Consider the following 26,530-nt stretch of genomic DNA (forward strand, 5'->3'; position numbering starts at 1 on the left):
CCATCACAATCTTCTGCTTACACTTGCCGCAGATAATGAGAGGGAGTTCTGGCCTCAGTCGTTTCGCAACCGAACGAGAGGCCGAGGATCCAGTAACAGTTGTCATCTACTTTCTATACTTATTTTTGCAAACTAGTGTAAATTTCATATTTTCAAATATCCATCAAATTATAGCTCAAAAACATGTTTCAATAAATAACCATCCGTACTAGTTGACCTTGCTTACGTGATCATCTCGACGAGCATTTCTCCACCGGACGGCACCGTACTTGGCCAAGGAAGAGCTCCGATTCTACGAGAAAGGGAACACGGTCTTCCACGACCGTTGCCGCTCTCCCTCGTAGAATCAAAGCTCCTCCTTGACGTCCGTTACCGCTCAGCAGAGAACATGCTCGCCGACATGAACACGGTCCGCAAGTTCAACTAGTACGGATTTTCTACAATTTTCTAACAATTTTCTAAGTTTTTCATTTCATGGAAAAATTAATTCTAAGATCACGTAAGCCATCGGGGACGAGAATGGCGCGTGCTCCAGCGAGGACGAGCGAGGCGTGATTTTGATGAACTAATTTAACTTTTGTTTATCCAAACATATATGCAAATCATCATGTGATTTTGAGCTAAAAATGACATATAAAATCATAATAAAGTCCAACATATAAAGTTACACATGCATCTACATCGCAAAATGAGATAAGCTACTGATAAAACATAAGAGGATTAAGTTTGTTACCTCCAAAATCGAAGAGCAACACCAATGGAGGGGGAGAGTGCAAGAACAACAGCAAGCTGAAGAACAGAGGCAGTGAGTTTGAATAATGGAATGGCTCGGGCTCGGGGAGGAAGAATTGAGCAGAATTATAGGCCGGGATAATTAGTCCCGGTTAGGGGTCCAAACCGGGACTAAATATTAATCTTTATTCCCGGGGCATAACCCAAACCGGGACTAAAAGCTTTAGTCCCGGCTGGTATTACCAACCGGGAAACCAACCGGGACTAAAGATCCCTGCCCCGCGGACGACCGTTGGGCAGGGACCTTTAGTCCCGGTTGGTATTACCAACCGGGACTAAAGGGTCCTTTAGTCCCGGGGGCAAAAAATGCCGAGGCTAATGCTAAATTGGGACATCGTTCTAAAGTCTGTTCTCTAGTAGTGGATGTTCATCATCATAAGGAAATAATTATTACTGTAAAACTTGGTGAAGCGTGTTAACCTCTGTAGAGGCCGCGTCTACGTGTTGTATAGTGCCCTGAGCTGACCAGGCGAACGTCTTGTACAGACTACAAACCAACATCCTGAAGATCAGCCAGAGTTTACAACATACTTATGTTATCTATATACTAACAACTAATATCTATCTTGTACAACAAACACTAATGTTGGCCAATGATCAAGTGTTGGTTCTCAGTTTATTACATGATATAAGAGATAAACACGGACACACAAATCTTCATTTCGTAAAGAAAACCATGGCAATATGTAATACTGGTAGTAACAAGATTCAAAGCACTCCTGAACAGACTTCTCTCCCACTTCCATTATTCATACATGCATGCATTGGTTAATTTTAGTTGAAGCGCCGACCATCGCCTTTGCTTCATGCTTGCTAATCAGTTTGTGTTTGTCTTGCTCTTGCCCATGTAGCAACAAGGACATATACTTTGTCGTACAACTTGTCCGAGAGTCGAAAGCAAGCAATTCTCCAGTTTCTCTTGAACAACAAAACACCAAATGCAATCCATGTACCAACCATGAAGCCGCACCCGAGTCCAAGAGAAAAGAATGGTATCCCATAACCTTCTTCAGTTCTTCCCAGGCCACCCTGCTTTGGTGCATGACGCTCGCTCGAGCAATTGTTTTGAAGAGGATGTCCACAAAGACCGATGTTGCCAATGTACATAGATGGATACTCTGCATACAGGGTATCAAGCTGTACTCCCGATGGAATTCTTCCTGTAAGATCATTGTATGATAATTCCAAGTAACTTAAGAACGTCAGATTTGATAGAGTGGCTGGTATTTCCCCTGAAAGCATGTTCCTCGAGAGATCCAATGATTGCAGTGATCGCATTTCCCCAATCTTCTTTGGAATAACTCTAGTCAAGTGGTTCCTTGACAGATTCAAATTCACTAACCCAACAAGAGCAACTATTTCTTCTGGAATTTGTCCAGTTATGTTGTTTGAAGATAAATCAATACTCATCATCCTTGTGTCCAAAATTCTTTGAATAGAACCATAGTTCAATTCCCTCCCCTTCCAGACCGTAGACAAACCATTAAGGTGAGGATCAATTGTATCAGGGCCGTAATAACAACCCATCATGTATACGTTTGTCATAAATTTAAGATTTGATAGGTAGATCGACAGAGAGCCTGATATTTTATTGTTATTTAGATCCATGTACTGAAGGCAAGAAAGATTTGTGATGTTCATTGGAATGCTACCAAAGAACTTGTTGTGACTTAATCGTATAACTCTTAATGATGTTAAGCTTCCAATCCACATTGGCAATCTTCCAGAGAATTTGTTCCAAGACAAATCTAGGAAGTGCACATTTGTCAAGTTTTGCAGAAAAGACGGGAACTTTCCTGACAAACTATTGTTACTTAAGGCTACAAATTCCATATATTCTGTTACCCCGAGGCACAACGGTGGTTCTCCCTCCCAAAAATTGTTGGATAAGTCCAACGCAACCAGTCTCTGAAATTTACAAAAAGATTCAGGAATATGACCAGTGAGTCGGTTGGAGAACAAAGACAACGATACTAGATTGGCGGATCCAACAGCAGAGTGACCAGTGAGTCCTGACAACAAGTTATTGGATAAGTCCAACCACGTTATGTTTGGTGGCGGCGTGGGTATCTGACCAGTTAATTTGTTTGAACTAAGGTAGAGTTCCTGAAGTGACATGGAGCCCATATCAGCCGGCAAAGTTCCGTTGAGTTGATTGTTGGAGATGTTCATGAATTCGACATTTGAAAAGGCCTCGGAGAACCACTGTGGAAGCCTATCAGCTATACCTACACTCGAGATATCAAGATGGGTGATGTTCACATTCCACTGAAGCCACACAGGAAACAGTGGGCCCATCTGGCAGGATGCAAAGGATACATACTCTAATGTAGATGGTGGTTGCCAGTCCGAGCTGATCTCAATCTTGAGGGCATTATATGACAAGTCTATATATTGCAAGCTCCTTGCACTAGCAAAGTGTTCCTCAGTTATCGTGCCATCCAGTTTATTTGTACTTAGATCCAGATGGGTCAGATTACTAAGCTTTCCAATCTCATATGGGACATGTCCGTTTAGGTTGTTCCAATGAAGATTCAGAACAACCAAGCTCATGAATTGCCCTATCCATCTTGGTAACATCCCGGTTAAATAGTTCGAACCGAGGTCCAATTCTTGCAATTTGTTGGGTGAACATCGAGGTAGATTCCTAAACAGCTCAGCTACGTCGCCATATAAGTGAGACAAATCAAGGTTGAGAACCTCCAAATTGCATAGATTCTTCAGATCCGTGGTCATGATGCGGTACTTCCCATTGTCATAGCCATCATCATAATAATTTGATGAAAGATCAAGGACTTGAAGGGATGTCATGTCTCCAAGAGCATCCGGAAATTGACCGTACATACTAGTGGCTCTGAGGTAAAGATATCCAAGGCTTGTTATGTTCCAGAACCAGCTGGTCACCATTGGATGGTGGAAGGAGTTCAGGGAGGCATCGAGCTCCTCGAGATTTGTAAGGTTCAGGTGTGGCAGCGACTGGTTTGCGCTTGCAAGATAGCAGAATGAAAGATGGAGGGCCCTCAAAGAAGGAAGCATATTCATGACACGAGGCCAATCCGCTACTGTGCTGAGATCCACTCCGTGCAAGTAAAGATATTGTATGGAAGGAATGTGTGTTAACCATGAGAGATCCGTCGAGTTTGTGTGTCCCCCCCAAAAGTTGGAAAGATCTAGATACTGCAGCCTTGACAAGTTGCCAAGCTGGGGAGGCACGCCACCGTAGAATGGTATGCCAGAGAGGTTAAGATACTTGAGATTCTTTAGAGAGCCCAAGAACTCGGGAAGACGACCCGTTGGCCCTGCTAGATCATTCCAGCTGAGGTCAAGGTGCTCTAGGTGATCCAGAGCAAGCAAAGAAGGACTTATCTGGTCTATCAAAGATGGAGGGCCCTCCAAGTCGAAGCTCGTGGACGTGGCCAGTTCGGTTGCTGCACCGGACGCCTCTCCACCGGCAGCAGTCTTGCTCGTCGTGGTGACCGTCTCGCCGCCACGAGCTGAGGACGCCGTCAGGGTCGCTGGTGACGCCGTGCTTGAATGCCAGCAGGGCGTCCCTCTCGTGTGGTATGCAGCTCGGGCTCGCTCTGTTACCGCCGGCGGCTGGCTGGAGCTGCTGCTGCTGCTGCTGCGTGGCGAGGAATAAGCAGCAGCAGCAGAGCAACACGAGCATGGCAGCAGCTAGGCGATGCATGGTGGCAACCATCGACAATAATGTCGCTATGGTAGAATAGAATGGCAGGATCAGCTCTGGAGTCAGAGCGGATACTGCAGATGGGTCAATTGACCGTGGACTGAGGTCGTCGCTCGGTCACCTTCCGTGTAGAAGCGGTCAGGCATCTGCGTGAAGGCCCACGCGCACTCCTCTGACGCGGATTGGATTGGGTGGGGAAGGCTGCTTGACTGCCTCCATTTAGCTTCCTTCGTTGAGTTATTATGGGTTCTTGGATATCTGCCTCCAAGATTATGTGGAATTGTCCATTCACCTACCTTCCTTCGGTTATTCTGGGTTCATGGATATCTGCCTGTAAGATGGGCTCATCGGCTGACCGACGACCTCAGTCCACGGTCACCTTCCGTGTAGAAGCGGTCAGGCGTGTTTCAGTGTGGTCATCATCGATTCGATTATTGCCTCTGGGTCTCATCCCCTCACAAAAGCTTACTGTACATTCCTTCGTGCCAAAAGAAAAGAGGTTCTCACCTCTCGACAAGTTAACTTTTTTTTTTAACTTTGATCAAATATATATAACAAAATATTAATATTTATAATACATAATTAGTATTATTAGATAAATCCTTGAATATATTTCATAATAAATTTATTCGGAGATATAAATGCTATTAATATTTCTATAAATCTAGTCAAATTTAAAAAAGTACGCATCCCGTAACAGACGGAGCGAGTATACAGTAATAGTTGATTGATTTCTCGACGCGTAAGGAAAAGCGCCGCGCTGATGGCCTCCGCGTTGCACCCCGTCTACGCGGAGAGACAGGACGCTAATTGCTTGGCTTGGGTGCCTCCTGTCCATCTGTTTGTTTCTATGGTCGTCAGCAAGGGTTCCTGTACTGTCTTTTTGTTTACTTAATTAAGGTGTATGTTTATGGTAACAACCACTGCTGGAAACTAGGTGTTTGTCGAGTGCTAAAATGTTTGCCAATTGTATTCTATCGGGCACTCGGCAAAGAAGCTATTTGCCGAGTACTGTCACAAAAACACTCGGCAAAATAATTGCACTCGGCAAGAGACAAAAAAAACACTCGGCAAAGTTAAACACTCGGCGAACGAGAAAAAAAACACTCGGCAAAGTCCACATCCGTCATACGTGTGCCGAGTGTCTGTTAGTGGAAAACTCGGCAAACAAATACACTCAGCAAAAGAGACAAAAAATACTCGGCAAAGGGAGGCACTCGGCAAAGAAATATATTTGCCGAGTGCTAAACTTATGGCACTCGGCAAAGAAATATGTTTACCGAGTGTAAACATGTGGCACTCGGCAAATAATTTCTTTTTTTCTCTTCTGACTTTGAAACTTTTTCTACTCTCCACATACAACATGTGGTATTCCATGTTAAAATTTGATATATTTTTGGATTTATTTGCTATATTTAATTAATTTATTGCATTTCTAGGAATTTTTTGTTATAAGTCAAATTTGAACAACAAGTGATTCAAATAATAAAATAAAATGAGTAGAAAAAATGATATTCATGTTATTGAGTTCAGTGTGAGGCCTTACCTGAGAAATAAAAAGAAAGTTAGAACATCTTGGTCAGAAAACACGAGCACGAACGTGTGGCCGATTGGTTTTTAAATTCTAAAAAAAGCAAACGAAGTCTGAAAATCAAGAGATTTGTCATGATATGATGATATCATACATGGAGGCTGTGGTAAAAAATTGAGGAGGTTTCGCATAATTTGTCACGCACGATGTTTACAAACCGAAGCATCTCAGAAGAAGGATCGTAGCATTGAGTAGGATCCGATAAGATTTATAGTCAAAGTGACGGTCGGGGTTTGGCTTCAAAACTTTTTGTATGGGCAATAGACAACATAGATTGTTTCATGTGGAATTTTGATAATTTTTTGGATCCGTTTGATAATTTTAATTTATTAAGTGCAATTATAAAATTTTAATTGATATAAATTAAATTTGAGCTGTAACTGCATAAAATAATGTAATAATATTCGTAGAAAAATCAAATATATATTGTTGAGCCAATTTGACAAGGTATTTTCAAAGTACATCGGAAAAAAAGAAAAACACGTTATAGAAAAGAAGGAAAAGAAGGAAAACGAAAAAAAGCGGGGTTTGCCGAGTGCCCCATTTGACACTCGCCCCGATCCGACACTCGGCAAAGCCCGATCCATCACTCGGCAAACCTTCTTCATTTCCAGCCCGGCGCTCCCTCACCCGCACACACGCACATACGCAAACTCACCCGCACACACGCACCTCCCGCGCCCACGCCGTCGCCGGCTCCCGACGCCCTGCCACCGACACGTCTCGCGCCCACGCCGCCGCCTCCCTCCCACGCCGTCAGCCCCCTGCCCCCGGCACCGCCCACTGCGCTCGGCCCCCGCCGACGCCGACCCCTGCCCCCGGCCCCCGCCGACGCCGACCCCTACCCTCGGCCCCTTGCGCCGCCCCCACCGCTCTTCAACGCGTCTCTTCGCCAGTTCTTAGTCAGACCCATCGCCGACGACGAGCACCAACACAGGTATGGCAGCCCCTTCTATCCCAGAGTACGATCCGAGCACCCATGACCTTGATGGAGAAGTGGTCATGAGGGCGGGAGGAGGCAAGAAGCATGGCCGGTTCTGGATTGGCGACGACACAATCGACACGGCCGGTACTCCCACTCTCTCCCAGCTTCGAGCACGGAGCACGAGTTCTAGCCCGGCGATACGCCCACGACCAGACTCTACACGATTCTAGATGTACACACTCCATGTTATTTCGGTTTTATTCATCGTTCATTGATTTTTACAAACTTTTGCAATGCATTGTAACATTGGAATGAAATATTGTAGGCTCAGTTGTAAAAAGAAACGAGGCTCCGGGAGAAGCTAGAGGCGAGGGTGGAGGTAGAGCAGCAGAGGATGGAGGCAGAGCGGCTGTAGATGTTTGAAATGATGAGGGGTGTTTACGCTGTAATCGGGCAACCTCCGCCATCGATGCTAGTCCCTCCTCCTCAACCTGCTCCAAATACTGTTTCCGGCACTGTGAGTGTCGGTGTTTTGGACCGGGGGGTCCTCAACCAACGAGTGAAAATGTACTGCATGTCCCTAATCCTGGATGGTGATGCAAAGAGACACAAGGTTTATACTGGTTCAGGCAATAGGTGCCCTACGTCCAGTCTGAGAGAGTGGTCTCGTATTCCTTGCACCGAAGTGCTTGTAGTAGGGGCTTACAAGCTGGGCAAGAGAGGGAGCTAGCCCCAGGTCTCCGTGAATTGCAGTGTGGGTTGCTTGAGATGTTGATCTCCGGCAGTGAGGGAGTGTGTGTGTGTGTTACAGAGTGTTGTGCGTCGCTTGCACGGGTGTCTCCCTTCTTTCCTAGAAGCGCCCCTGGCCACTCCCTTTTATAGTCGAGGGGAGGCATATGGGGTACATATATTTGCTACATGGCGCTCTTCGACAGGGGCAGCATGTCCGAGCCCTGCAGCTCGTCACTGTGGCGGCGTGGTGGGTGGAGCGGTCTTGTCCTCCGTGCACTGGAGCGACGCGCCGGTCACGCCTAATCCTGTGCGACGTGGGAGCTCCTGTGGTGGCAGGCGCGCCTTCCTCTGTTGGAGGCGTGCTGGTCACCGTATGTTTGACCGGCGTGGAGTGCCAAGGCTGGGTTGACGCGATGGCGCGGGCATGCTGATTCCGAGGCTACAGGAGCCAGGCCCTGTGCACGACGTGGGAGCTCCTGCAGCCCGACACAGGGCATGGCGCGTACTGCGGGCGATGTGCCGGTCCTAGAGTGCTGATGACATAGAGAGCCGAGGCCCAGCTCGATGCAGAGGCTGGACCATCGTGGGGGGCTCGACAGGCGCGAGTCCCGAGGCTACAGGAGCCCAGAAGTGGGTAGCCGAGGCTCGGAGGGAGCAGTTGGCCTTGCACGTCGTTTTCGAGGCTACAGGGGCCCGAACGTGACTTCTCATGCCTGGGCAGGGGTTAGGCAGCACAGTCGTGGTCACGGGGTGTCCGTCGTGGGCACAGTGCCGAGCACAGCGCCCGGTAACCCCCGCCCTGTCTTGTCTCGAATAGCATGGGGTCGATGTGACTTCCGTCTCGTCGGTCACTCCGCTGTACCATGCCGTCGTGCGGCTGACGTCGCGGGAGTGGTTGAATGTGTTAGTTGGATGTGACGTCTCATCAGAGAAGTCGGTCAAGGCGGTGGTGACGGGGTTGATGCCGAGGCAACCTCGAGCGAGTCGGGGACTGGGTGCTCGTTCGAGGCCTTGCGGCGCGGGGCCTCGGGTGAGGCGGAGAATCGATACCTCGTTCGAGGCCTTGTGGCGCGGGGCCTCAGGCGAGGCGGAGAATCGGTACCTCATTCGAGGCCTTGCGGTGCGGGGCCTCGGGCGAGGCGGAGAATCGGTACCTCGTTCGAGGCCTTGTGGTGCGGGGCCTCGGGCGAGGCGTTGAATCGGTACCTCGTTCGAGGCCTTGCGGTGCGGGGCCTCGGGCGAGGCAAAGAATCAGTACCTCGTCCGAGGCCTTGCGGTATGGTTCTGGGCCGAGCCCGCTTCGGGCGAGTCTGGATATTTGTTCGAGGTGGGCCGGGCGGTCCAGCCGGGCCTCGGATGTGGCGGGTTTGCCTGCGGTTGTATTTTGGTTTCATTATTTACAAGGTATAAGCAATTTTTTCGGTTCTTGCTTAGGGTACCCCTTTTATGGTATCCGACAGTAGCCCCCGAGCAACGGGGGGAGTGCGAGCACTCTCCCTGAGGTTTTGACAAGACTTGGCTCGCAGCGGCTCTCGTCGGGATTGTGTTTTGTGCTCGAGGCTTCGGTGGGTGCGCGCGAGCGCACCCACCGGGTGTAGCCCCCGAGGCCCTGGAGGAGTGGATTTATTCCTCCAGGGCTTTTTCCCTGTTGAGTGAGGGGGTTTTGTCGCGTTTGCCAAGCCCCCGAGTGCGAGTTCAGGTCGCTGGGCCTCGGCTTGGTCACAGGAAGAGCACCCGAGCCTCTGCTCAGAGCAAGAGGGCGGTCAGGAGTTTCCCTGTCTTTTTTGTGCGGCCCTCGCGCATCCTTTTCGCTCGGAAGGGGGGGTGGAGTATGCCAGGCTGCCCTTAGTGGGCGAGCAGTGACACCTCTGGTGAGCTGTTATCGGGTAAGTCCGAGTGGAGGCCCATGCCCCATTCGATAGGGGTCGGCTAGCGGTCTAGAGACGCGCTCCAAAAGTACAAGAGGGCTTCTCTAGTGGGTCCTAGGGCTGTTTGATTGGCCCTGGGGGCTCGGTGCCTCCCTACGGTGGGATCCCATTCAGAGACTTCCCTACCGGTCTCGGACATGACTTAGGGCATCCCAAGCGACCGCTTGCTTGGGCCTCGGCCATATATGGGCTCGCCCTTAGTCATCCCTGACTCTGTTTGTCCTAGGGCGGCTGTCGAGACCCTCGGGGGCCCAACCTTCGAACCCCTGGACCGTAACGGGCTCGGTGCCCAGTTGGTCGCAGGAAGAGCCCCCGATCCTCTGCTCGGAGCATGAGGGCGGTCAGGAGTTTCCCTGTCTTTTTTGTGCGGCCCTCGCGCATCCTTTTCACTCAGAAGGAGGGGTGAAGTATGCCACGCTACCCTCAGCGGGCGAGCAGTGACACCTCTGGTGAGCTGTTATCGGGTAAGTCCAAGTGGAGGCCCGTGCCCCATTCGATAGGGGTCGGCTAGCGGTCCAGAGAGGCGCTCCAAAAGTACCAGAGGGCTTCTCTAGTGGGTCCCAGGGCCGTTCGATTGGCCCTGGGGGCTCGGTGCCTCCCTACGGTGGGATCCCATTCAGAGACCTCCCTGTCGGTCTCGGACACGACTTAGGGCATCCCAAGCAACTTCTTGCTTGGGCCTCGGCCATGTACGGGCTCACCCTTAGTCATCCCTGACTCTATTTGTCCTGGGGCGGCTGTCGAGACCCTCGGGGGCCCAGCCTTCGAACCCCTGGACCGTAACGGGCTCGGTGCCCATTTCCTTAGTCTGAAAGGAGTCAGGTGGGGAATATTCCCTTCCCATCGGCTGATGACGGCGGGTGCGCCTTTCGAGGCGATTTCCCGTTGAGACAAAACGGTGCCTGCCGTCGCTACGGTCGGATGTGACGTGGTGTCTGCGGATGGGACGTTACTGCACGTGTGCGGTTAGCGAGAAAAAAGTAGGGCGGTTTGGCCGGATCCGCATTAACCGTGCCAGATCTGGGAAATAATCTTCCCGGTTTCATCGCCCGCCCGTTCGCCTTCTTTCCTCCCTTATAAGTACGTGACGAGCCGCGCCCTTGCCCCTCCTTACCTTTTCTGCCTACACTCACGCTTTCTGCCCTCGAGCGGTTGCCAAGAACAGCGGAAGAGAGCGCTGGGAGAAGAAGGGAGAAGGGGGAGGAGAGGATAGAGAGAGAGGGAGAGAGAGCGAGAGCACGCGTTACCGCCGTAGTCACATTCTCCATCACTCCCATGGCTGGCGGCGCCGTTGTCCTCCAGGCGGATCCTTGGGGTTCGTCCGATGTAACGCTGTAGTCGCTCGTCGACGATGGTCTCCTCCGCCCGGTCGTCGACCCCAACATGCCAGAGTGGATCGCTCCGAGGAACGAGCCGGAGCTGAGGCCACGAGATGGCTACATCATGAGCTTCGTGGCCTTCCACGAGCATGGCCTCGGCTTGCCGGCGGACCGGTTCATGCGGGCGCTCCCGCATTACTACAGCGTGGAGCTCCACAACTTCAACCCCAACTCCATCACGCAGGCGGCCATCTTCGTCGCCATCTACGAGGGGTACCTGGGCATCGCCCCCCACTGGGAGCTATGGCTCCACTTCTTTTGGGTGGGGCTCACCACCAAGCCGGCGGGTACGACGGGCACGCGGAAGGCGTTGAGGGCCGGCGGCTGCACTCTCCAAGTGCGCCAAGACCGGTAGCCATTCTACATCCCGGCCCAGCTCGCGTCATCCAACCGCCGCTGGTACAACAGCTGGTTCTACCTCCGCAATGATAACGGCAGGTTTCCCCCTACATCGGGCGGGTCGTGGAGAGCCAGCCGGAGAGGTGGAGGTACGGCGTCCCGTTGGCTGATCAGCTCAAGCTGCAGCTGCTCCTGAGGGCCTTAGAGAGGCTGCGCAGCCACGGCCTTACGGCGACCGTGGTCGTGGCGGCCTTCCACCGCCGGAGGGTGCTACCGCTGATGGCTCGATGGCAGAGCCTGATCGAGATGACATCGGAAGAGCCGATCGATGACATCCAGATGTCCGCCATCGCCCTCCCCGATGAGGAGGTTCTGCGTCAGGTGAGACAGAGGGTGGAGGGGCGGCTGAGGAGCAGTGGTCTAGCCCCATTCCCGATGCGCCCGTCGCGGGGGTACATCTCTCTGGTAAGTTACGTGTTGCTGTGGCCTTCGAGGCCTTCTTGCTCCTTACGTTTCCAGTCTGTTCCCTTATTGCGTTCGCCATTCCTGCAGGGGATGAGGGATGTGCGTGCCTCCCCGCCGCCTGTTCCTGAGGACGCCAAGCAGTGAGCCGAGAACAGGGCACATGCCGAGGCGTACAAGGAGCGGAAGGACGCCGAGGAGGCAAGGCGCAAGAGGAAGAGCCTCGAGCGCGACGAGCTAGAGAAACGCCACCGGCAGCAGAGGCACGACAGTCTCCTGGAGGAGCCGTCTCCGTCATCGTCGTCGATCGACCCTTCGAGCGACAACGACAACGAGAGCGAGGTGGGGCGGGGTCCCCTGGACCATCTCCCCGACGTCAGGGAGACAGTGCCTAGGGTGTCGGCAAGCGTCCTGACGTCTCCAAGAGGAGGAGGAGGAGGAGAGGGTGCCTCGAGGCTGGCGATTGCCCGCCCTAGGGCCGAGGCCGACACGCCCGAGGCACGGGCGTCGGGGAAGCGCGCCATCAGCCCGATGGGCTCGACGGCGGAGGTGGAGCGGGCGACGGCGGGGGTGACTCAACCGCCTCCACAGAGGGCCGAGGGAACGTTGAAGTCCAGCGAGGGCCGGCCGGTCCCGGCGGACATGGTGGCCGCGCCACTGCCACCGTCACCGCCACCACCGAGGGCGAGGGATGCGGTGCGGAAGATATTGCTCCCCCGTTCGAGGTAACCATTTTTTCAGCGGGTTTTGCCGCATTTCCCACTCGTTCTTTGGTCATATGTTGTCCTCATGAGTGGTTTGTTTTCAGCTGGAAGCATCAGGTGGAAGCGCCCGCCCTGGCGCCACTTAAGGCGCTCAAGGTGAGCACCAGCTCCACCGCCCGATGGGTGGTGGACGCGTAGGCCGCCTTGCAGCGTGGCGCGGCGTCGGCCAGGGCTGACCCGAAGGAGCCAGTCGCCCAAGGAGAGGCTATCGAGGCGTCCATAGAGCAAGCGGGGGAGGAGGCGCCTTCGATCGCTGAGGCCACCGAGGGCGAGGCCGAGGCCCCCATTACCCCTGAGGCCGTGGTGGCGGAGGCCGGGGCTTCTAGGGCTTCCGAAGTTGAGGTGGCGGACGCCGGGTCTCCCAGGACCACCAAGGCAGAGGTGGCGGAGGTTGGAGCTCCTGGGACCACCAAGGCCGAGGTGGCGGAGACAGAGGCGGGGCAAGCTCCAGTACCGCCCCCGGTCCAAGACCTGCCGCCATCGCAAGAGAGCGCCCGGGAAGTGGAGGTTCAGACAATCTCCTCCGATGATACTTCCCGGGGGAAGGAGGTGGCGGACGCCGAGGCGGCCAGCATCATGGAGCAGCCAGTCCCGACTCCTGCCGAGGGGAGCTCGGCCCTTGTCCGTGTCCGACCCGAGCCCTGCGGGTGGGACAGCCTGCGTATTCTGTGGCGGAGCCGGGACGACCCTAAGGGGGAGCCTCTGTTTGCCCTTGAGGATGTGGCTGAGGGGGGGCGCTGGAGCTCTCTCGAGCAATTCTGCCAACTGGCGGAGCGGTCGCTGCGGACAGCGCTGTCCGTTGTGGCCGAGGACTTGCCCGGTGTCACCCAGGTACGTGCTTTCCTGTCTTGTGCCGCGTCGTCTTTCTTCCGAGTTCTCTCGCAGTACTTGACGTTTGTTTTGCTTATCTAGGAGCTCGAGGCCCGGTCCCTCGAGAAATCGATGTTCCTGCGGCGGGAGAGGGACGTCTGGGACCAGCTCCGACAGCAGAACGATCTGCTTGCCGGTGCCAACGACCTTCTGTCAGTGCGAAGCACGGAGGTGGAGGACCTTCGCCTTCGCTGTGCTGACATAAAGGCTGAGGCGACCATGGCTCGGGAGAAGGCTGCCCCTTTGGCGGCGCGGATCCAGGAGCTGGAGGAGGAGCTGACCCGCGCAGCCGGCGAGCGGGACACCTTCAGGTCCTGGGCTGAGCAAGAGGCAGCCTCTGCCAAGGCTGCCGCCGAGCAGCTGGAGGCAAAGCGGGATGCGCACCGGCTAACGAAAGGTGCCCTAGCGGAGGCTGTCAAGGTGGCCGAGGCCTCTCGGGTCGAGGCCTTAGCGTGGAAGGAAAAGGCCGAGGGTGAGTCCTATTGAGCCGCGCCCCCTGTTAGATTTATATCTTTTGCGTTCAACCCCTGACACCCCAATGTGACATAGAGCTAGAGCGAGAGGCTTCCAGGGCGGCCGAGGCCTCTCGGGTTGAGGTCCAAAGCTGGAAGGAGAAAGTCGAGGGTGAGTCTCATAGGCCTTCGCCCCTGTTCGGCTTGTTTCCTTTTGTGCTTAACCCCATCCCGCTTGTCTTGGTGCAGGGTTGGAGAAGGAGGCCTTCTGGGCAGCCGAGGCCTCCATCGCCATGTAGGCGGTGCTCGAGGCCGAGATCCGGGAGCACAACGCGCTGCAGAGCGCCGCCCGTATGGCCTGCGAGGCCCTGGAGGTTGGGGGGTCGAGTCAGGCAGCTCCCTTGGGAGCCGCTTGATTGCGTTGAGCGGCCGCGTCCATGAGCGGCTCCGGGGGGCGCTGCACACGGACGTTAAGCGTGCCCTGGCCGTTGTCTCCTCGCACTACACCGGCGTCGACCTCGAGGCCATCAGCGACGGTTACGTCATGGCCGAGGATGATGAGAAGGCCGAGGAGGAGGTGATGAAGCTGGTGGAGGCGGCTGAGGCCCCTGGCACGGCGCTGGCCCGGCTGTTCGAAGAGGAGGTGGTTCCTCTTACGCAGTCCGTCGACGTTGGCGACCCTGGGTTTTGATCTGGGCCAAAGGGGTCATGTAATAGATTAGGACTTACATCATTGTACCATGATGCTTGTGGTCATCGAGGCCATTACAGTACTTGTGTATATATGTTTTTAATCGTTTTCTACTACATTTTCGAGCCTTTGCCCTCTGTCTCGTTTCTATACAAGTCCTTTGCAAAAACTTCCTCGGAGCCTAAGCTGCCCCTCGGGCGAAAGGTGGTGAAGGAGTTGCCGTAGCCCAGAGGCGTAGGCTGTGTCGCGGCTCGGCCGACCTTTTGGCCTCGAGGCGAACTTTCGGTCCTTAGGTTTTTTACAATCGACTTGTCAGAGTACGCGAGAGAGGTTGGCGTAGAATTTTTTTCAAAAAACGACTAAAAACGGTGTCTGGGACTTAGGGGGGGTTCCCCCCTTCTAGCCCCTGAGGGAGGCTCGGTTCTGTAGAGATAGAGCCGAGTCTCCCTTATAGCGTTATTGTAACGCCGAGCCCCTATCGATGGGCCTGAGGGGTTTCTCAAAAAATTATAACAACTAAAGAACGCTTCTTTATTGTATTTCGAGAAACAATCCCAAGAGCATGCCTCGGGGGACCCCGAAGACACACCTCTTGGGGTTGAGCTTGATGCCCCTCTCTTTGAGTCATTTGAAGGCTATTTCCAAGTCATCGACGAGATCACTGGCCTTCCTGGACTTGACCACGATGTCGTCCACGTAGGCCTCGACGGTTCGCCCGATGTGCTCGCCAAAGACCTAGGTGGGTGTAGCCCCCTACCTGGCACGCCAACTGTCGGTGTTTTGGAATGGGGGGGTCCTCAACCAACGAGTGAAAATATACTGCATGTCCCTAATCCCGGATGGTGATGCAAAGAGACACAAGGTTTATACTGGTTCAGGCAATAGGTGCCCTACGTCCAGTCTGAGAGAGTGGTCTCGTATTCCTTGCACCGAAGTACTTGTAGTAGGGGCTTACAAGCTGGGCGAGAGAGGGAGCTAGCCCCAGGTCTCTGTGAATTGCAGTGTGGGTTGCTTGAGATGTTGATCTCCGGCAGTGAGGGAGTGTGTGTGTTATAGAGTGTTGTGCTTCGCTTGCATGGGTGTCTCCCTTCTTTCCTAGAAGCGCCCCTGGCCACTCCCTTTTATAGTCTAGGGGAGGCACAGGGGGTACATATATTTGCTACGTGGCGCTCTTCGACAGGGGCGGCATGTCCGAGCCCTGCAGCTCGACACTGTGGCAGCGTGGTCGGTGGAGCGGTCTTGTCCTCCATGCACTGGAGCAACGCGCCGGTCACGCCTGATCCTGTGCGACGTGGGAGCTCCTGTGGTGGCAGGCGCGCCTTCCTCTATTGAAGGCGTGCTGGTCACCGTATGTTTGACCGGCGTGGAGTGTCGAGGCTGGGTTGACGCGATGGCGCGGGCATGCTGATTCCGAGGCTACAGCAGCCAGGCCCTGTGCACGACGTGGGAGCTCCTGTAGCCCAACGCAGGGCATGGCGCATACTGCGGGCGACGTGCTGGTCCTAGAGCGCTGATGACATAGAGAGCCGAGGCCCAGCTCGATGCAGAGGCTGGACCGTCGTGGGGGGCTCGGCGGGCGCGAGTCCCGAGGCTATAGGAGCCCAGAAGTGGGTAGCCGAGGCTCGGAGGGAGCAGTTGGCCTTGCACGCCGTTTCCGAGGCTACAGGGGCCCGGACGTGACTTCCCATGCCTGGGCAGGGGTTTAGGCAGCACAGTCGTGGTCACGGGTGTCCGTCGTGGGCACAGCGCCGAGCACAGCGGCCGGTAACCCCCACCCTATCCTGTCTCGAATAGCATGGGGTCGATGTGACTTCCGTCTCGTCGGTCAGTCCACTGTACCATGCCGTCGTGCGGCTGACATCGTGGGAGTGGTTGAATGTGTTAGTTGGATGTGACGTCTCGTCAGAGAAGTCGGTCAAGGCGGTGGTGACGGGGTTGATGCCGAGGCGGCCTCGAGCGAGTCGGGGACTGGGTGCTCGTCCGAGGCCTTGCGGCGCGGGGCCTCGGACGAGGCGGAGAATCGATACCTCGTTCGAGGCCTTGCGGTGCGGGGCCTCGGGCGAGGCGGAGAATCGGTACCTCGTTCGAGGCCTTGCGGTGCGGGGCCTCGGGCGAGGCGGAGAATCGGTACCTCGTCCGAGGCCTTGCGGTATGGTTCTGGGCCGAGCTCGCTTCGGGCGAGTTCGGATATTTGTTCGAGGTGGGCCGGGCGGTCCGGCCGTGTCTCGGATGTGGCGGGTTTGCCTGCGGTTGTATTTTGGTTTCGTTATTTACAAGGTCTAAGCAATTTTTTCGGTTCTTGCTTAGGGTACCCCTTTTTATGGTATCCGACAGTGAGTCACTTCACAACCTTATAATCACCGTTTCTAGTTTATGCATAATCAATCTTTTCTCCTTTGTGATGTGCGTATGTTTCTAGTTTCTAATTTCTAGTTTATTTCTAATTTGTAGTTAACCTTGAAATCATGTTTTCATTCTCAATCACCGTAACTTAGCTACTTTTAGTTTCCGTAGAATTAATCACTATTTTTAGTTGCTAGTTTATTTCTAATACTTGTATGTTTCGTTCTCAATCACTGTGAATGATTTATCTCTTCTCCTTTGCGCAGAATCAATCTGCGGCATCAAATGAGCCTTGTGACCGACTGTGGTCACAGTGGTCACCGTGGTCATAGTGACTACGTTTATTTGCATTTCTGATGAGCCTGGAGAGCGACTGTGAATAAACTTACTTGTGAATCTGATTTTTTTTGCATTTGTGATTGTGAATGAACCTACTTGTGATTTTGATGTTTATTTGCATTTATGTGTTGTCAATATATCTATATGAACTGTCTGTGATGCTTACTGTGAACTATCTGTGATGGATATAATGTTTATTTAAGTGTGGTACGTTATATGTGACCGAACCAAATAAACTAGATATATATGGTATCTTTGCCGAGTGTTACACTCGGCAAAATGGCTATTTGCCGAGTGCCATGCTAAATACACTTGACAAAGATTCCACGTGGCAAAAATCTGTGCGTTCTGGGCCTAAAATTGCCATCTTTGACGAGTGTCACTGTGACACTCAGCAAAGAGGCGAAAATCTAGGCCTAGAATGGCCGGTCTTTGCCGAGTGTCTAGGATGTGACACTCGGCACTCGGCAAAGAAGCCATGTTTGCCGAGTGTCAGGTCCTGGACACTCGGCAAACAAAGGCATGTTTGCCGAGTGTCATGGCCGGGGCACTCGGCAAACAAGGGCATGTTTGCCGAGTGCCCAGGCCGTTAGACACTCGGCAAAAGCGACGTGACCATCTCCGCGCTGTCACATTGTTTTTTTTTGCCGAGCGTCGGTTTTAGGACTCGGCAAAGTCTTTGTCGAGTGCCCGATAAAAAACACTCGGCAAAGAAACTTTTGCCGGCACTATGTACGCCGTATGCTGTTTACCGAATGTAACACTCGGCAAAGCCTTTGCCGAGTGTTTTTGGGCTTCGCCGACACACGGCAAAGCTATTGTTTCCGGTAGTGAACAATCATGCTGCTGACTATAACTTTAATTTTTACGTCTAGTCATAAAGTAATATCAAATGTGTCTGGAGTACTACTGCATCTCAAACTCATTATGCACCCTATTTTACTGGCACCTCTCCAGTGCGTCGTAAGATTACAAGGTACCATGCATGTTCGTCACTAGGCAAGTAGGCAGTGGAACTCCTGCTGCAGCAGTGTACTCCACCAGGGAAACTGTGCTCATATATTGGGCTCTTCAATTTCTGAGAAATTTGCGCCCCTCACTACTGGAAAACCGAGATTTGCCTAGTGTTTAATGGTTTGCCTAGTGCCAATCGTCGGACACTAGGCAAAGAGCTTGTTTGCCGAGTGTTAGACCCCGGAGCACTCGGCAAAACAAAGGCACTAGGCAAAATAACGATCTGCCGAGTGTCGACACTAGGCAAAGAAATCCACTCGGTAAATGACCATTTTGCCTAGTGTCAATACTAGGCATACCATCACACTCGACAAAGGCTACCGGAGGGCAACCGCCGTTACCATTTTGCCGAGTGTCTTCCGTTAACACTCGGCAAAATTAGAACTTTGCCTAGTGTCTCCGGATGACACTAGGCAAACAGGCCAGTTTGCCTATTGTCTTACAGAGACACTAGGCAAAATATTTTTTCTTTTTTTGATTTTAGCTTCCAATTTTTTTCTGTAGCTTTCCTACTATACCTTGACCAACATGTTGAAAGTTGGCACAATTTTAAGAAATTTTGCTATATTTCTTTAGTTTATTTAATTTCTTTGAATTTTTTCGACAAATGCAAATTTGAACTGCAAGTGTGACGAATAATGGCAATTCATGAATGCAAAAATGATATTCATGTTAGTAAGTGTTAGTTGAGGCCGTATCCAGAAACAGACCAAAAATTTCACACATCTTCACGTCGAGACATGACCACGAACTTGCGAGCAAATAGTTTTTAAATTCTATTAAATGAAAACGGAGTCTGAAATTCATGAAACTTGTCGACAAGTCAAGATATCGCATGCGGGTGCCATGATAAAAATTTAAAAAGATTTCGAGCACATCGTCATGTATGATGCTTAGAAACCCTAACATCTCCACATGATCACATTTTTTTATTATAACGTTGTATGTTGCATGATTTCTAATCATCTTGCTGTTTTTCTCGCAGTCATCGTCGCATGGTGGGCAGCCGGTTACCCAGTTCATGGCATATGCCATGGCCCACAAGGGCAAGGCGAAATCCGACGTCTCCTACAACCCGGATGACCCTCCTTCGGCATACAGCAACGCGACCGTCCATAGCCGTCTCAGTCAGTATACTGAGATGGCAAGGGCGGTCCATGGGCCAGAGTACGATCCGAGCGCCCATGACTTTGACGGAGAGATCGTCATGAGGGTGGGAGGTGGCAAGAAGCATGGGCGGTATTGGATGGGTGATGGTGTCATCGACACGTCCTCTACTCCCACCCTCTCCCAGATCCGAGCACGGAGCACGAGCGCAAGCCCGGCCATACGTCCACGGCCAACCACTGCTTCGCACCTTGTCAACGAACTCCAGGTAATTTCTGTTTTATTCGTTGCTTATTGATTTTTACATACCTTTGCCTTACTTTAACATTGGGGGTCAAATGTTGTAGGCCCAACTGCTAGAAGAAAGGAGGCTTCGCGAGGAGATGGAAGCGAGGGCGGTGGAAGAGCGGGAGGCCCAACGACAGAGGATAGAGGAGCTGGTGGGGTTCGTGTCCACTCTTGGCGCCGCTATGGGGTGACCATGCCAGCTAGCCTAGTCTTGCCACTTCCTCAAGCAGCTACTCCTGTGAGTACCAATATATTACTTATTATGTTCCAACCTGACATAGGGCACACTAGAAAAAATATGCAATCTCAAACATACAATATGGTGTTGGTGGTGACGGCGGTTGTTGTTGTGGTGTGGTGGTGGCAGTTGTGGTGTTCGGGTGGTGGTGGTGTTGGTGGCGGTGTATTGATATGTATGTTCTTGACGGTCATCGTGCCGTTTGTTTTCTTGCAGGGTTTGGAAACCTCTCCGTGCAGGGGAGGTTCTGCTGAAATTTTTTATTGACGGTATCCTTTTCATTTTTTTCAGCATCAATCAGGCGTTGCATCGAATCAAATTGGAGGGTCGCTGGCTTCACAGATTGGAGAGTCGCCGGCACCATAGCTTGAGCCGAATCAAGTGGAAGGGTCGCCGGCTTCACAGATTGGAGCGTCGCCGGCACCATAGCTTGAGCCGAATCAAGTGGAAGGGTTGCCTGGAGCATCAAACCACGGGCCTCTTCACCCTTGACAATCGTCGTGATCAGCTTGTTGTGAACTTTGTTAAGAAATTTGGTTGTGCGCTTATGAACTTGTGAACTTGTGGCACATTTGGACTTTTGGTATGAACATGTGATATATGTGAACATGTGGTTCTTATTTATGATTCATGTGATATATTTGTGGTGTTTGAATATGATTTATATTTGTGTCGCAAATGGAATAATAAAAAAAAAATCAGCTTCTGGTTACTTTGCCTAGTGTTAGGGGTCTGACACTAGGCAAAGGGGCCGCACGTGGCACACCAGGGAACAGGCTTTGCCTAGTGTCAGGAAACTGACACTAGGCAAAGTAGGCAGTTTGCCTAGTGTCGGAGGCCTGACACTAGGCAAAGCTTGGCATATTTGCCTAGTGTAGGCGGCCTGACACTAGGCAAAGCTTGACATATTTGCCTAGTGTCGAACGCCTGGCACTAGGCAAACCTTGCATACTTTGCCGAGTGTCAGACCTCCGACACTAGGCAAAACGTCCGTTACGATTTCCACCGTCAGTGGAATACTTTTGCCGAGTGGTGTCCTTGACACTAGGCAAACACTTTGCCGAGTGTCCGAGGTTTGACACTCGGCAAAGTGCTCTTTGCCTAGTCCGCCTCTGCCGACCCTTGTTTGCATAGTGTGACACTAGGCAAACTGTTTGCCTAGTGTTTCTGGGCCTTTGCCTAGTGCCTGCGGCACTAGGCAAATCGTGCGATTCCAGTAGTGCCTTGCCTGTTCAATGTTTGTAAGTGAATGTTACTTATAGTGTACTTTGAGTATGCAACTGTTTTTTTTAAAGAAACCGGCAGGACACAGGAGAGGAGATCAGCTGCTCAATCGTACAATCTCCGAATTAAAACAATGTTTTGCCAGTGCAATCCATCTATTTTTTTTTAAACAACCAGTGCAATCCATCTACCTAAGCAACACCACACAGGAACCGATTTTGAACTATTGGATCAAAGTCAGAGTGGGCCCACACGGGAGCCGTCCATCTGGAAGAGAGGTGGGACCCATCTCCATCTGGAAGAGATGTCGGCCAGATGTAAAATCAGAGAAATCAACCATGAAATTTAATGTGGATGTGGATATTATGTGTGTCTGTAAGTTGTGTGCTACACTGAACATAAGTGCAGTCACCTCTTTCTCACTTCATCAATTAACGGTTGACGACGAGCATGGAAACAATGGTCAGGGAGGAGACGTGAGCCTTCCTTGATGTGGATGACGAACATGTGGAAACATGGCACCACAACACGAGTAAGCAAGTAGGCAGAATCTGACACCACAACAGGGACGCTGTGATCAACATAAGCACAAGCCCGAATTATTATTAGTATTTAATTTGGCCATGTCATCAAAAGGTAGTGATATTACAACTCTTACGGCAAAGGGTGTGGATATCACATTTCATTCCAAAAAGAAAACCAGCAACATTATGTACAACTTCTGCATACACTTTGATTCATGCATGCGTTGGCTAAATTTAGTTGAAGCTCTTGAGAGTAGTATGCCAGAGAGGTTGAGATACTTGAGAGAGCCCAAGAACTTAGGAATATGACCAGTTGGCCCCTCTAGTTCGTTCTCGCTGAGGTTAGTTCGTTCTCGCTGAGGTCAATATGCTCTAGATGATCCAGAGCAAGCAAAGAAGGACTTACCTGGCCGACCAAATCTGGTTGATCGGCCAGTTCGGTTGCTGCACCTGATGCCTCTCCCCCGGCAGCAGTTCTGCTCGCCGTGATCACCGTCTCGCTGCCACGAGTTGAGGCGGCCTGCAGGGTCCCAGGTGACACCTTGCTTGAATGCCAGCAGGGCGTCCCTCTCGTGCGGTATGCAGCTCGGACTCTTTCTGTTGCCACTGGCGGCTGGCTGGGGCTGCTGCTGTGCATGCGTGGTGAGCAGGGAACAAGAAGCAGCTGAACAACACGAGCATGGCAGCTCGGCGATCCAGCATGGTGGCAACGATGGATAATAATGTCCCTATGTTCAGCTTCCTGTGAGTGGTTCTATTGGAAGCCATGGTATGGTAGGTAGAATGGCAGGATCAGTTCCAGTGTGTTAGAGGACTGTTATAGGATGGATCGGTCAATATATGGGTCCGAGGTCGTCAGTCACATAGCGTGTTCATTCAAGCGGTCATCTCATCCATTATTCCCTGTCACCTAACAATCTAATTACTGGTGCGTGCTGGGCAACTTGCAGAAGCCAGAAACCATATACCTGGCCATCTTCTGCTTGCGCAGATCCTCTTGCGCGATCGCCTGAAGAAAGCCGTCAGAGTCCACTAACATGAGCACTTGACTCCACTATCCCGAAGACAATAGGTATACGACTCGAGCACAAAGACATGATTACACGATGTTGGTTGTGTTAGATAATCTACTGTTACCTTGTGTGAACACAGCAAGGGAAGACGGCGTCGAAAAGGCCCCCCTGCTGTGATATTGTAGCCGCTGCAGGTGCGGACGCCGCACGGCTCACCTGCAGCACTGTAGGCACATGCAGTGGCTGGCGCAGAGTCAGCCCTGTATGTTATCTAGTTCCTATAGCAGCATGTCAGCTGTACTAGGACTAGATGGATAGAGTTGTATAAATAGACTACCATGGCAACTCAGTAAAGAGAGTTCAGATTTATCATCTCCCATACAGGGCTTAGGCCAACGCTGGTGTCTTGTACTATGTGTGTATGCTCTGTTCTCCCTTCTTCTTCTAGCTCTAGCCATAGTGTGTGGGGACGGACAACGCCTGTTCGTGGTCGGCACGGATAATGGGTGCTTGGCAACACTAGCGGGTGCTCGACAAGATCAGTGAGTGGTCGACTCACCTGAGCCGGTGATCATGTGGGCCAACAGGCTGACATGATAACTGACTAAATTGAAATACCTGAAACTAAATACACAAACTGACCAAACTAACACCACAGCTAGGATTACATCCTTCACTGTCCAGTAGCAGACTAGCAGAGCTCTGTGCCCGGTGGCTGCGTCATGCATTTGTGCGCCCCCACTGTGGAGCTCGTGCCCGGCGGCTGCGTCCCTGCACAGCTGGTGCTCGCTCCCAGAAAAGCCCGTGCGTTGCACAGCTCGCGCCGGCGGCTAGCGCTCGCACTCGGAGGAGCCCGCGTGCTGCAAAGCTCGCGCGCCCCGCGGCCGGAGCCCGGAGGCCCACGCACATCGAAGCTCACCCATGGCCACAGCAGCAGCAGCGCGCAGGCACCCCCAAGCGCCACCGCCTCACCCCCGTCCATGATCCACAACGAGCTCAGAGTCTCGCACCGTCGATTCCCTCTTCGAGCTTAGCGGCCTTGTCTTCTCCAATAGGACCATCCACGACACCGACGGGCGCCACCTACATATCGTTGACTACGGCCTTGGCTACGGGTTCCAGTGGCCGGGCCTGCTGCGCGTCCTCGCCGCAAGGGAAGGCAGCCCACCGGAGCTCCGGCATGGACCTGACGTAGACTGCTGCCGAAGTGGACGAAAAATGCTAAGCGTTGTAGGCTTTTGCTTTGAATGCGTGCTGAGTCGGAATGGAGGGTGAAGATCGCAGGAAAGTTACAATGTAACTTTGCTCTGTAAAGTCACCCAATCTGGCTCCCTAATTTACGCCATGTTCGCTTGAACTTATCAGCCCGGCTTATCAGCCATGGTACAATGTTTTTCTCTCACAACAAAACAGCATCGGTCGGCTTATCAGCCGTAGAAACCATCATCCGAACAGCCGGTTAGATGGTTCGGTGTGCAGTTTGTAAACGGTCTACGTGTTGTATCAGCTGCTTTGGGCGCGTAATAATTAGTACTCTTTGTTCTTGTAGTCTTAGCAGGGCCGGTCCTGAGATTTTTTGGACCTAGAACGAAATTAAAATTTTAGGCCTTTTTATATAAACATGATAATAGAAGTACCATTCATGGCCACTATATATACATAAATGTATAAAATGTTACTAATAAGCAGTTAACTGAATGCAAAAGCAATATTTATGTCAAATAATTTGTATACATATTGAATTACCTCAAAATTTTCTTCTAACATTCCTCGATGCGAAGACCTCGATGATGGTGTCAATATCAATATCCAACAATCGCTTCTCAATGATTAATGTTTCCAATCCATTTAACCTTTGGATCTTCTGGATTAGCGTTAGCTGGTTCCTCCATATCTCAAATCATCTGTTAAGAAATTTATGAAGAGCCCATCTCTGTTATTGTATCAAAACATCTATTCGTGTTTTCTTCTTTCTTTTGTCATTGTCAGAAGCATACTTTCTTGATGACATGGTACCGTTAAAATTTAGAGAAACAATTAGTCAAAGATTAAACAATTTGCAAATCTGAAATTCCACATGATGTCCGTCCGGGTCTGTGAAATCTGAATCAATGATTAACCTTTACCTTAGCGGTTGGTATTACATGGTTAGGGAATACTCCCTCTGTCCCTTATTATCCGTTGTTTTCAGTTTTCATGCCACAGGTTTGACTAGATTTGTAGAAAATGCGTGCAACATTTGTATCTCCAAATAAATTTATTAAAAAACTAGATTAAAAGATCTATCTAATGATATCAATTATCTATCATAAATATTAATATTTTTTTATACAAATTTAATCAGAGTCATTTCTCGGAAAGCGAGAACGACAGATATTTAGGGACGGAGGGAGTAGTGAATTAGGGATCGTACAGGAGATAGAACAGAGAATCAGAGATTCGTACCTATGCGGATCACGTATTCACGTTCAGTCTCACTCGTTCACGTGCGGCCGTGCCTGCTTGCAGCCTGCCTGGCTACCCGCGGCCCGCTGGCGACTCGCTGAGCGGCAGAGTCGCAGTCGTATGCAGAGGAAAGAGAATGAACAGTCACCAACTCCACGACTCGCAGTCGAAGGCTCAAAGCGTCTCGCATCGTCATGAGGACCGAGGAGTCGCTGCTGCAGCGTGCCTGCGTCTGCGACTCTGCTTACGTATGTTTGTTACTAGGCTCACATATGCCGAATACTACTAGTGTCTGCGTACCTCGGGAGGGGCCCATCCGGCTCCCTAGGCTGGGACGGTTGTCCCTCTCGCCCCGCCCCAGGGCCGGGCCTGGAAGTAGGGATCCATCTGCTGGAGAGATGCACTTAATAAACTCTTATACACGTTCAAGGGATTGTCAACTGTCAATTTAAATGTCAGTTTAAACAATGGGGCTTCCACTCTCTTTTGGCAGGACATATGGAATGGGCAGATACATTTGAATGCTTTCCCTGAGCTGTACTCCTTTGCCCAGAATAAATTCATCTCATTTCAACGAGTCAAAGACTGACAAGATTTATTTGATCTCTTTCACCTTCCCATGTCTACCCAGTCCTTTATTCAGCTACAATAGCTCACGGCGGAGCTAGGTTCAGTGCCGCTTACACAACCTTTTGATGTTTGGCAAAATGTTTGGGGTTCAGCTATTTTTGCTCCTTCAAAAACTTACAAACACCTTAGTAGAAGACAAGTTCATCAGGCATTTTCATGGGTCTGGAATTCTTGTTCTCAGCACAAACATAGGGTCTTCTTCTGGGTATTGCTCAAGGACCGGTTGAGTACAAGAGAACTTCTCAAATGCAAAATTATGGATCTTCCATCATATAATTGTGTCATTTTTGCCCTGTTGATCAGGAAGGGACACTCCTATATCTTTTGAAACGACATCTTTTTCAATCAGTAAAATTTATAATGATGTGGAGGAAAGAGAGAGATGAGAAAGAGGTTGTTGCTTATAAGCTAAAGTTTTGCTGGTATATATTGCACCACCTTATAAGCTAAAGTTTAGGACAATAAGACAGCTATTGCACCATTGTACCGGTTGTTGTTGCCATGCAACTCATAATAATCCTTTTAGTCTATGCATAAATTTAGGAATTGTGAGTTGCTATGAAACAACTGAAAAGACAATCATTATACATGCTATTAACTCTGTCTTAAGATTACTGGCACTGCATGAAACCATCTATTAGACAACACCAATATACTTGTCCTAAGCTATTCAGGAAAATGCTAACTGATTTGGTTGCCCTTGGTAGTGGCCTGGCGCGGACGGGCCGGCGCCTTGCATGCATATAAGCTAC

At 51.2% G+C, this 26,530-nt stretch overlaps 1 protein-coding gene and 1 pseudogene across 1 annotated transcript; one reads left to right on the forward strand and one right to left on the reverse strand.

The window, feature by feature from the left end:
• Positions 1 to 1,605: 1,605 nt before the first annotated feature.
• On the reverse strand, positions 1,606 to 12,360 carry LOC136479163 (receptor-like protein EIX2; annotated as a pseudogene).
• Positions 12,361 to 12,367: 7 nt separating this feature from the next.
• LOC136479164 (uncharacterized) lies at positions 12,368 to 14,221 on the forward strand. The gene is made up of 5 exons (XM_066477118.1): positions 12,368 to 12,561; positions 12,645 to 12,696; positions 12,739 to 13,431; positions 13,513 to 13,942; positions 14,172 to 14,221. The coding sequence occupies exons 1-5, from the start codon at positions 12,368 to 12,370 to the stop codon at positions 14,219 to 14,221; spliced, it is 1,419 nt and encodes a 472-aa protein (XP_066333215.1).
• The last annotated feature ends 12,309 nt before the right edge of the window (positions 14,222 to 26,530 follow it).

The sequence above is a fragment of the Miscanthus floridulus genome, chromosome 9 (genome assembly GCF_019320115.1).
Source record: "Miscanthus floridulus cultivar M001 chromosome 9, ASM1932011v1, whole genome shotgun sequence".
NCBI lineage: Eukaryota > Viridiplantae > Streptophyta > Magnoliopsida > Poales > Poaceae > Miscanthus > Miscanthus floridulus.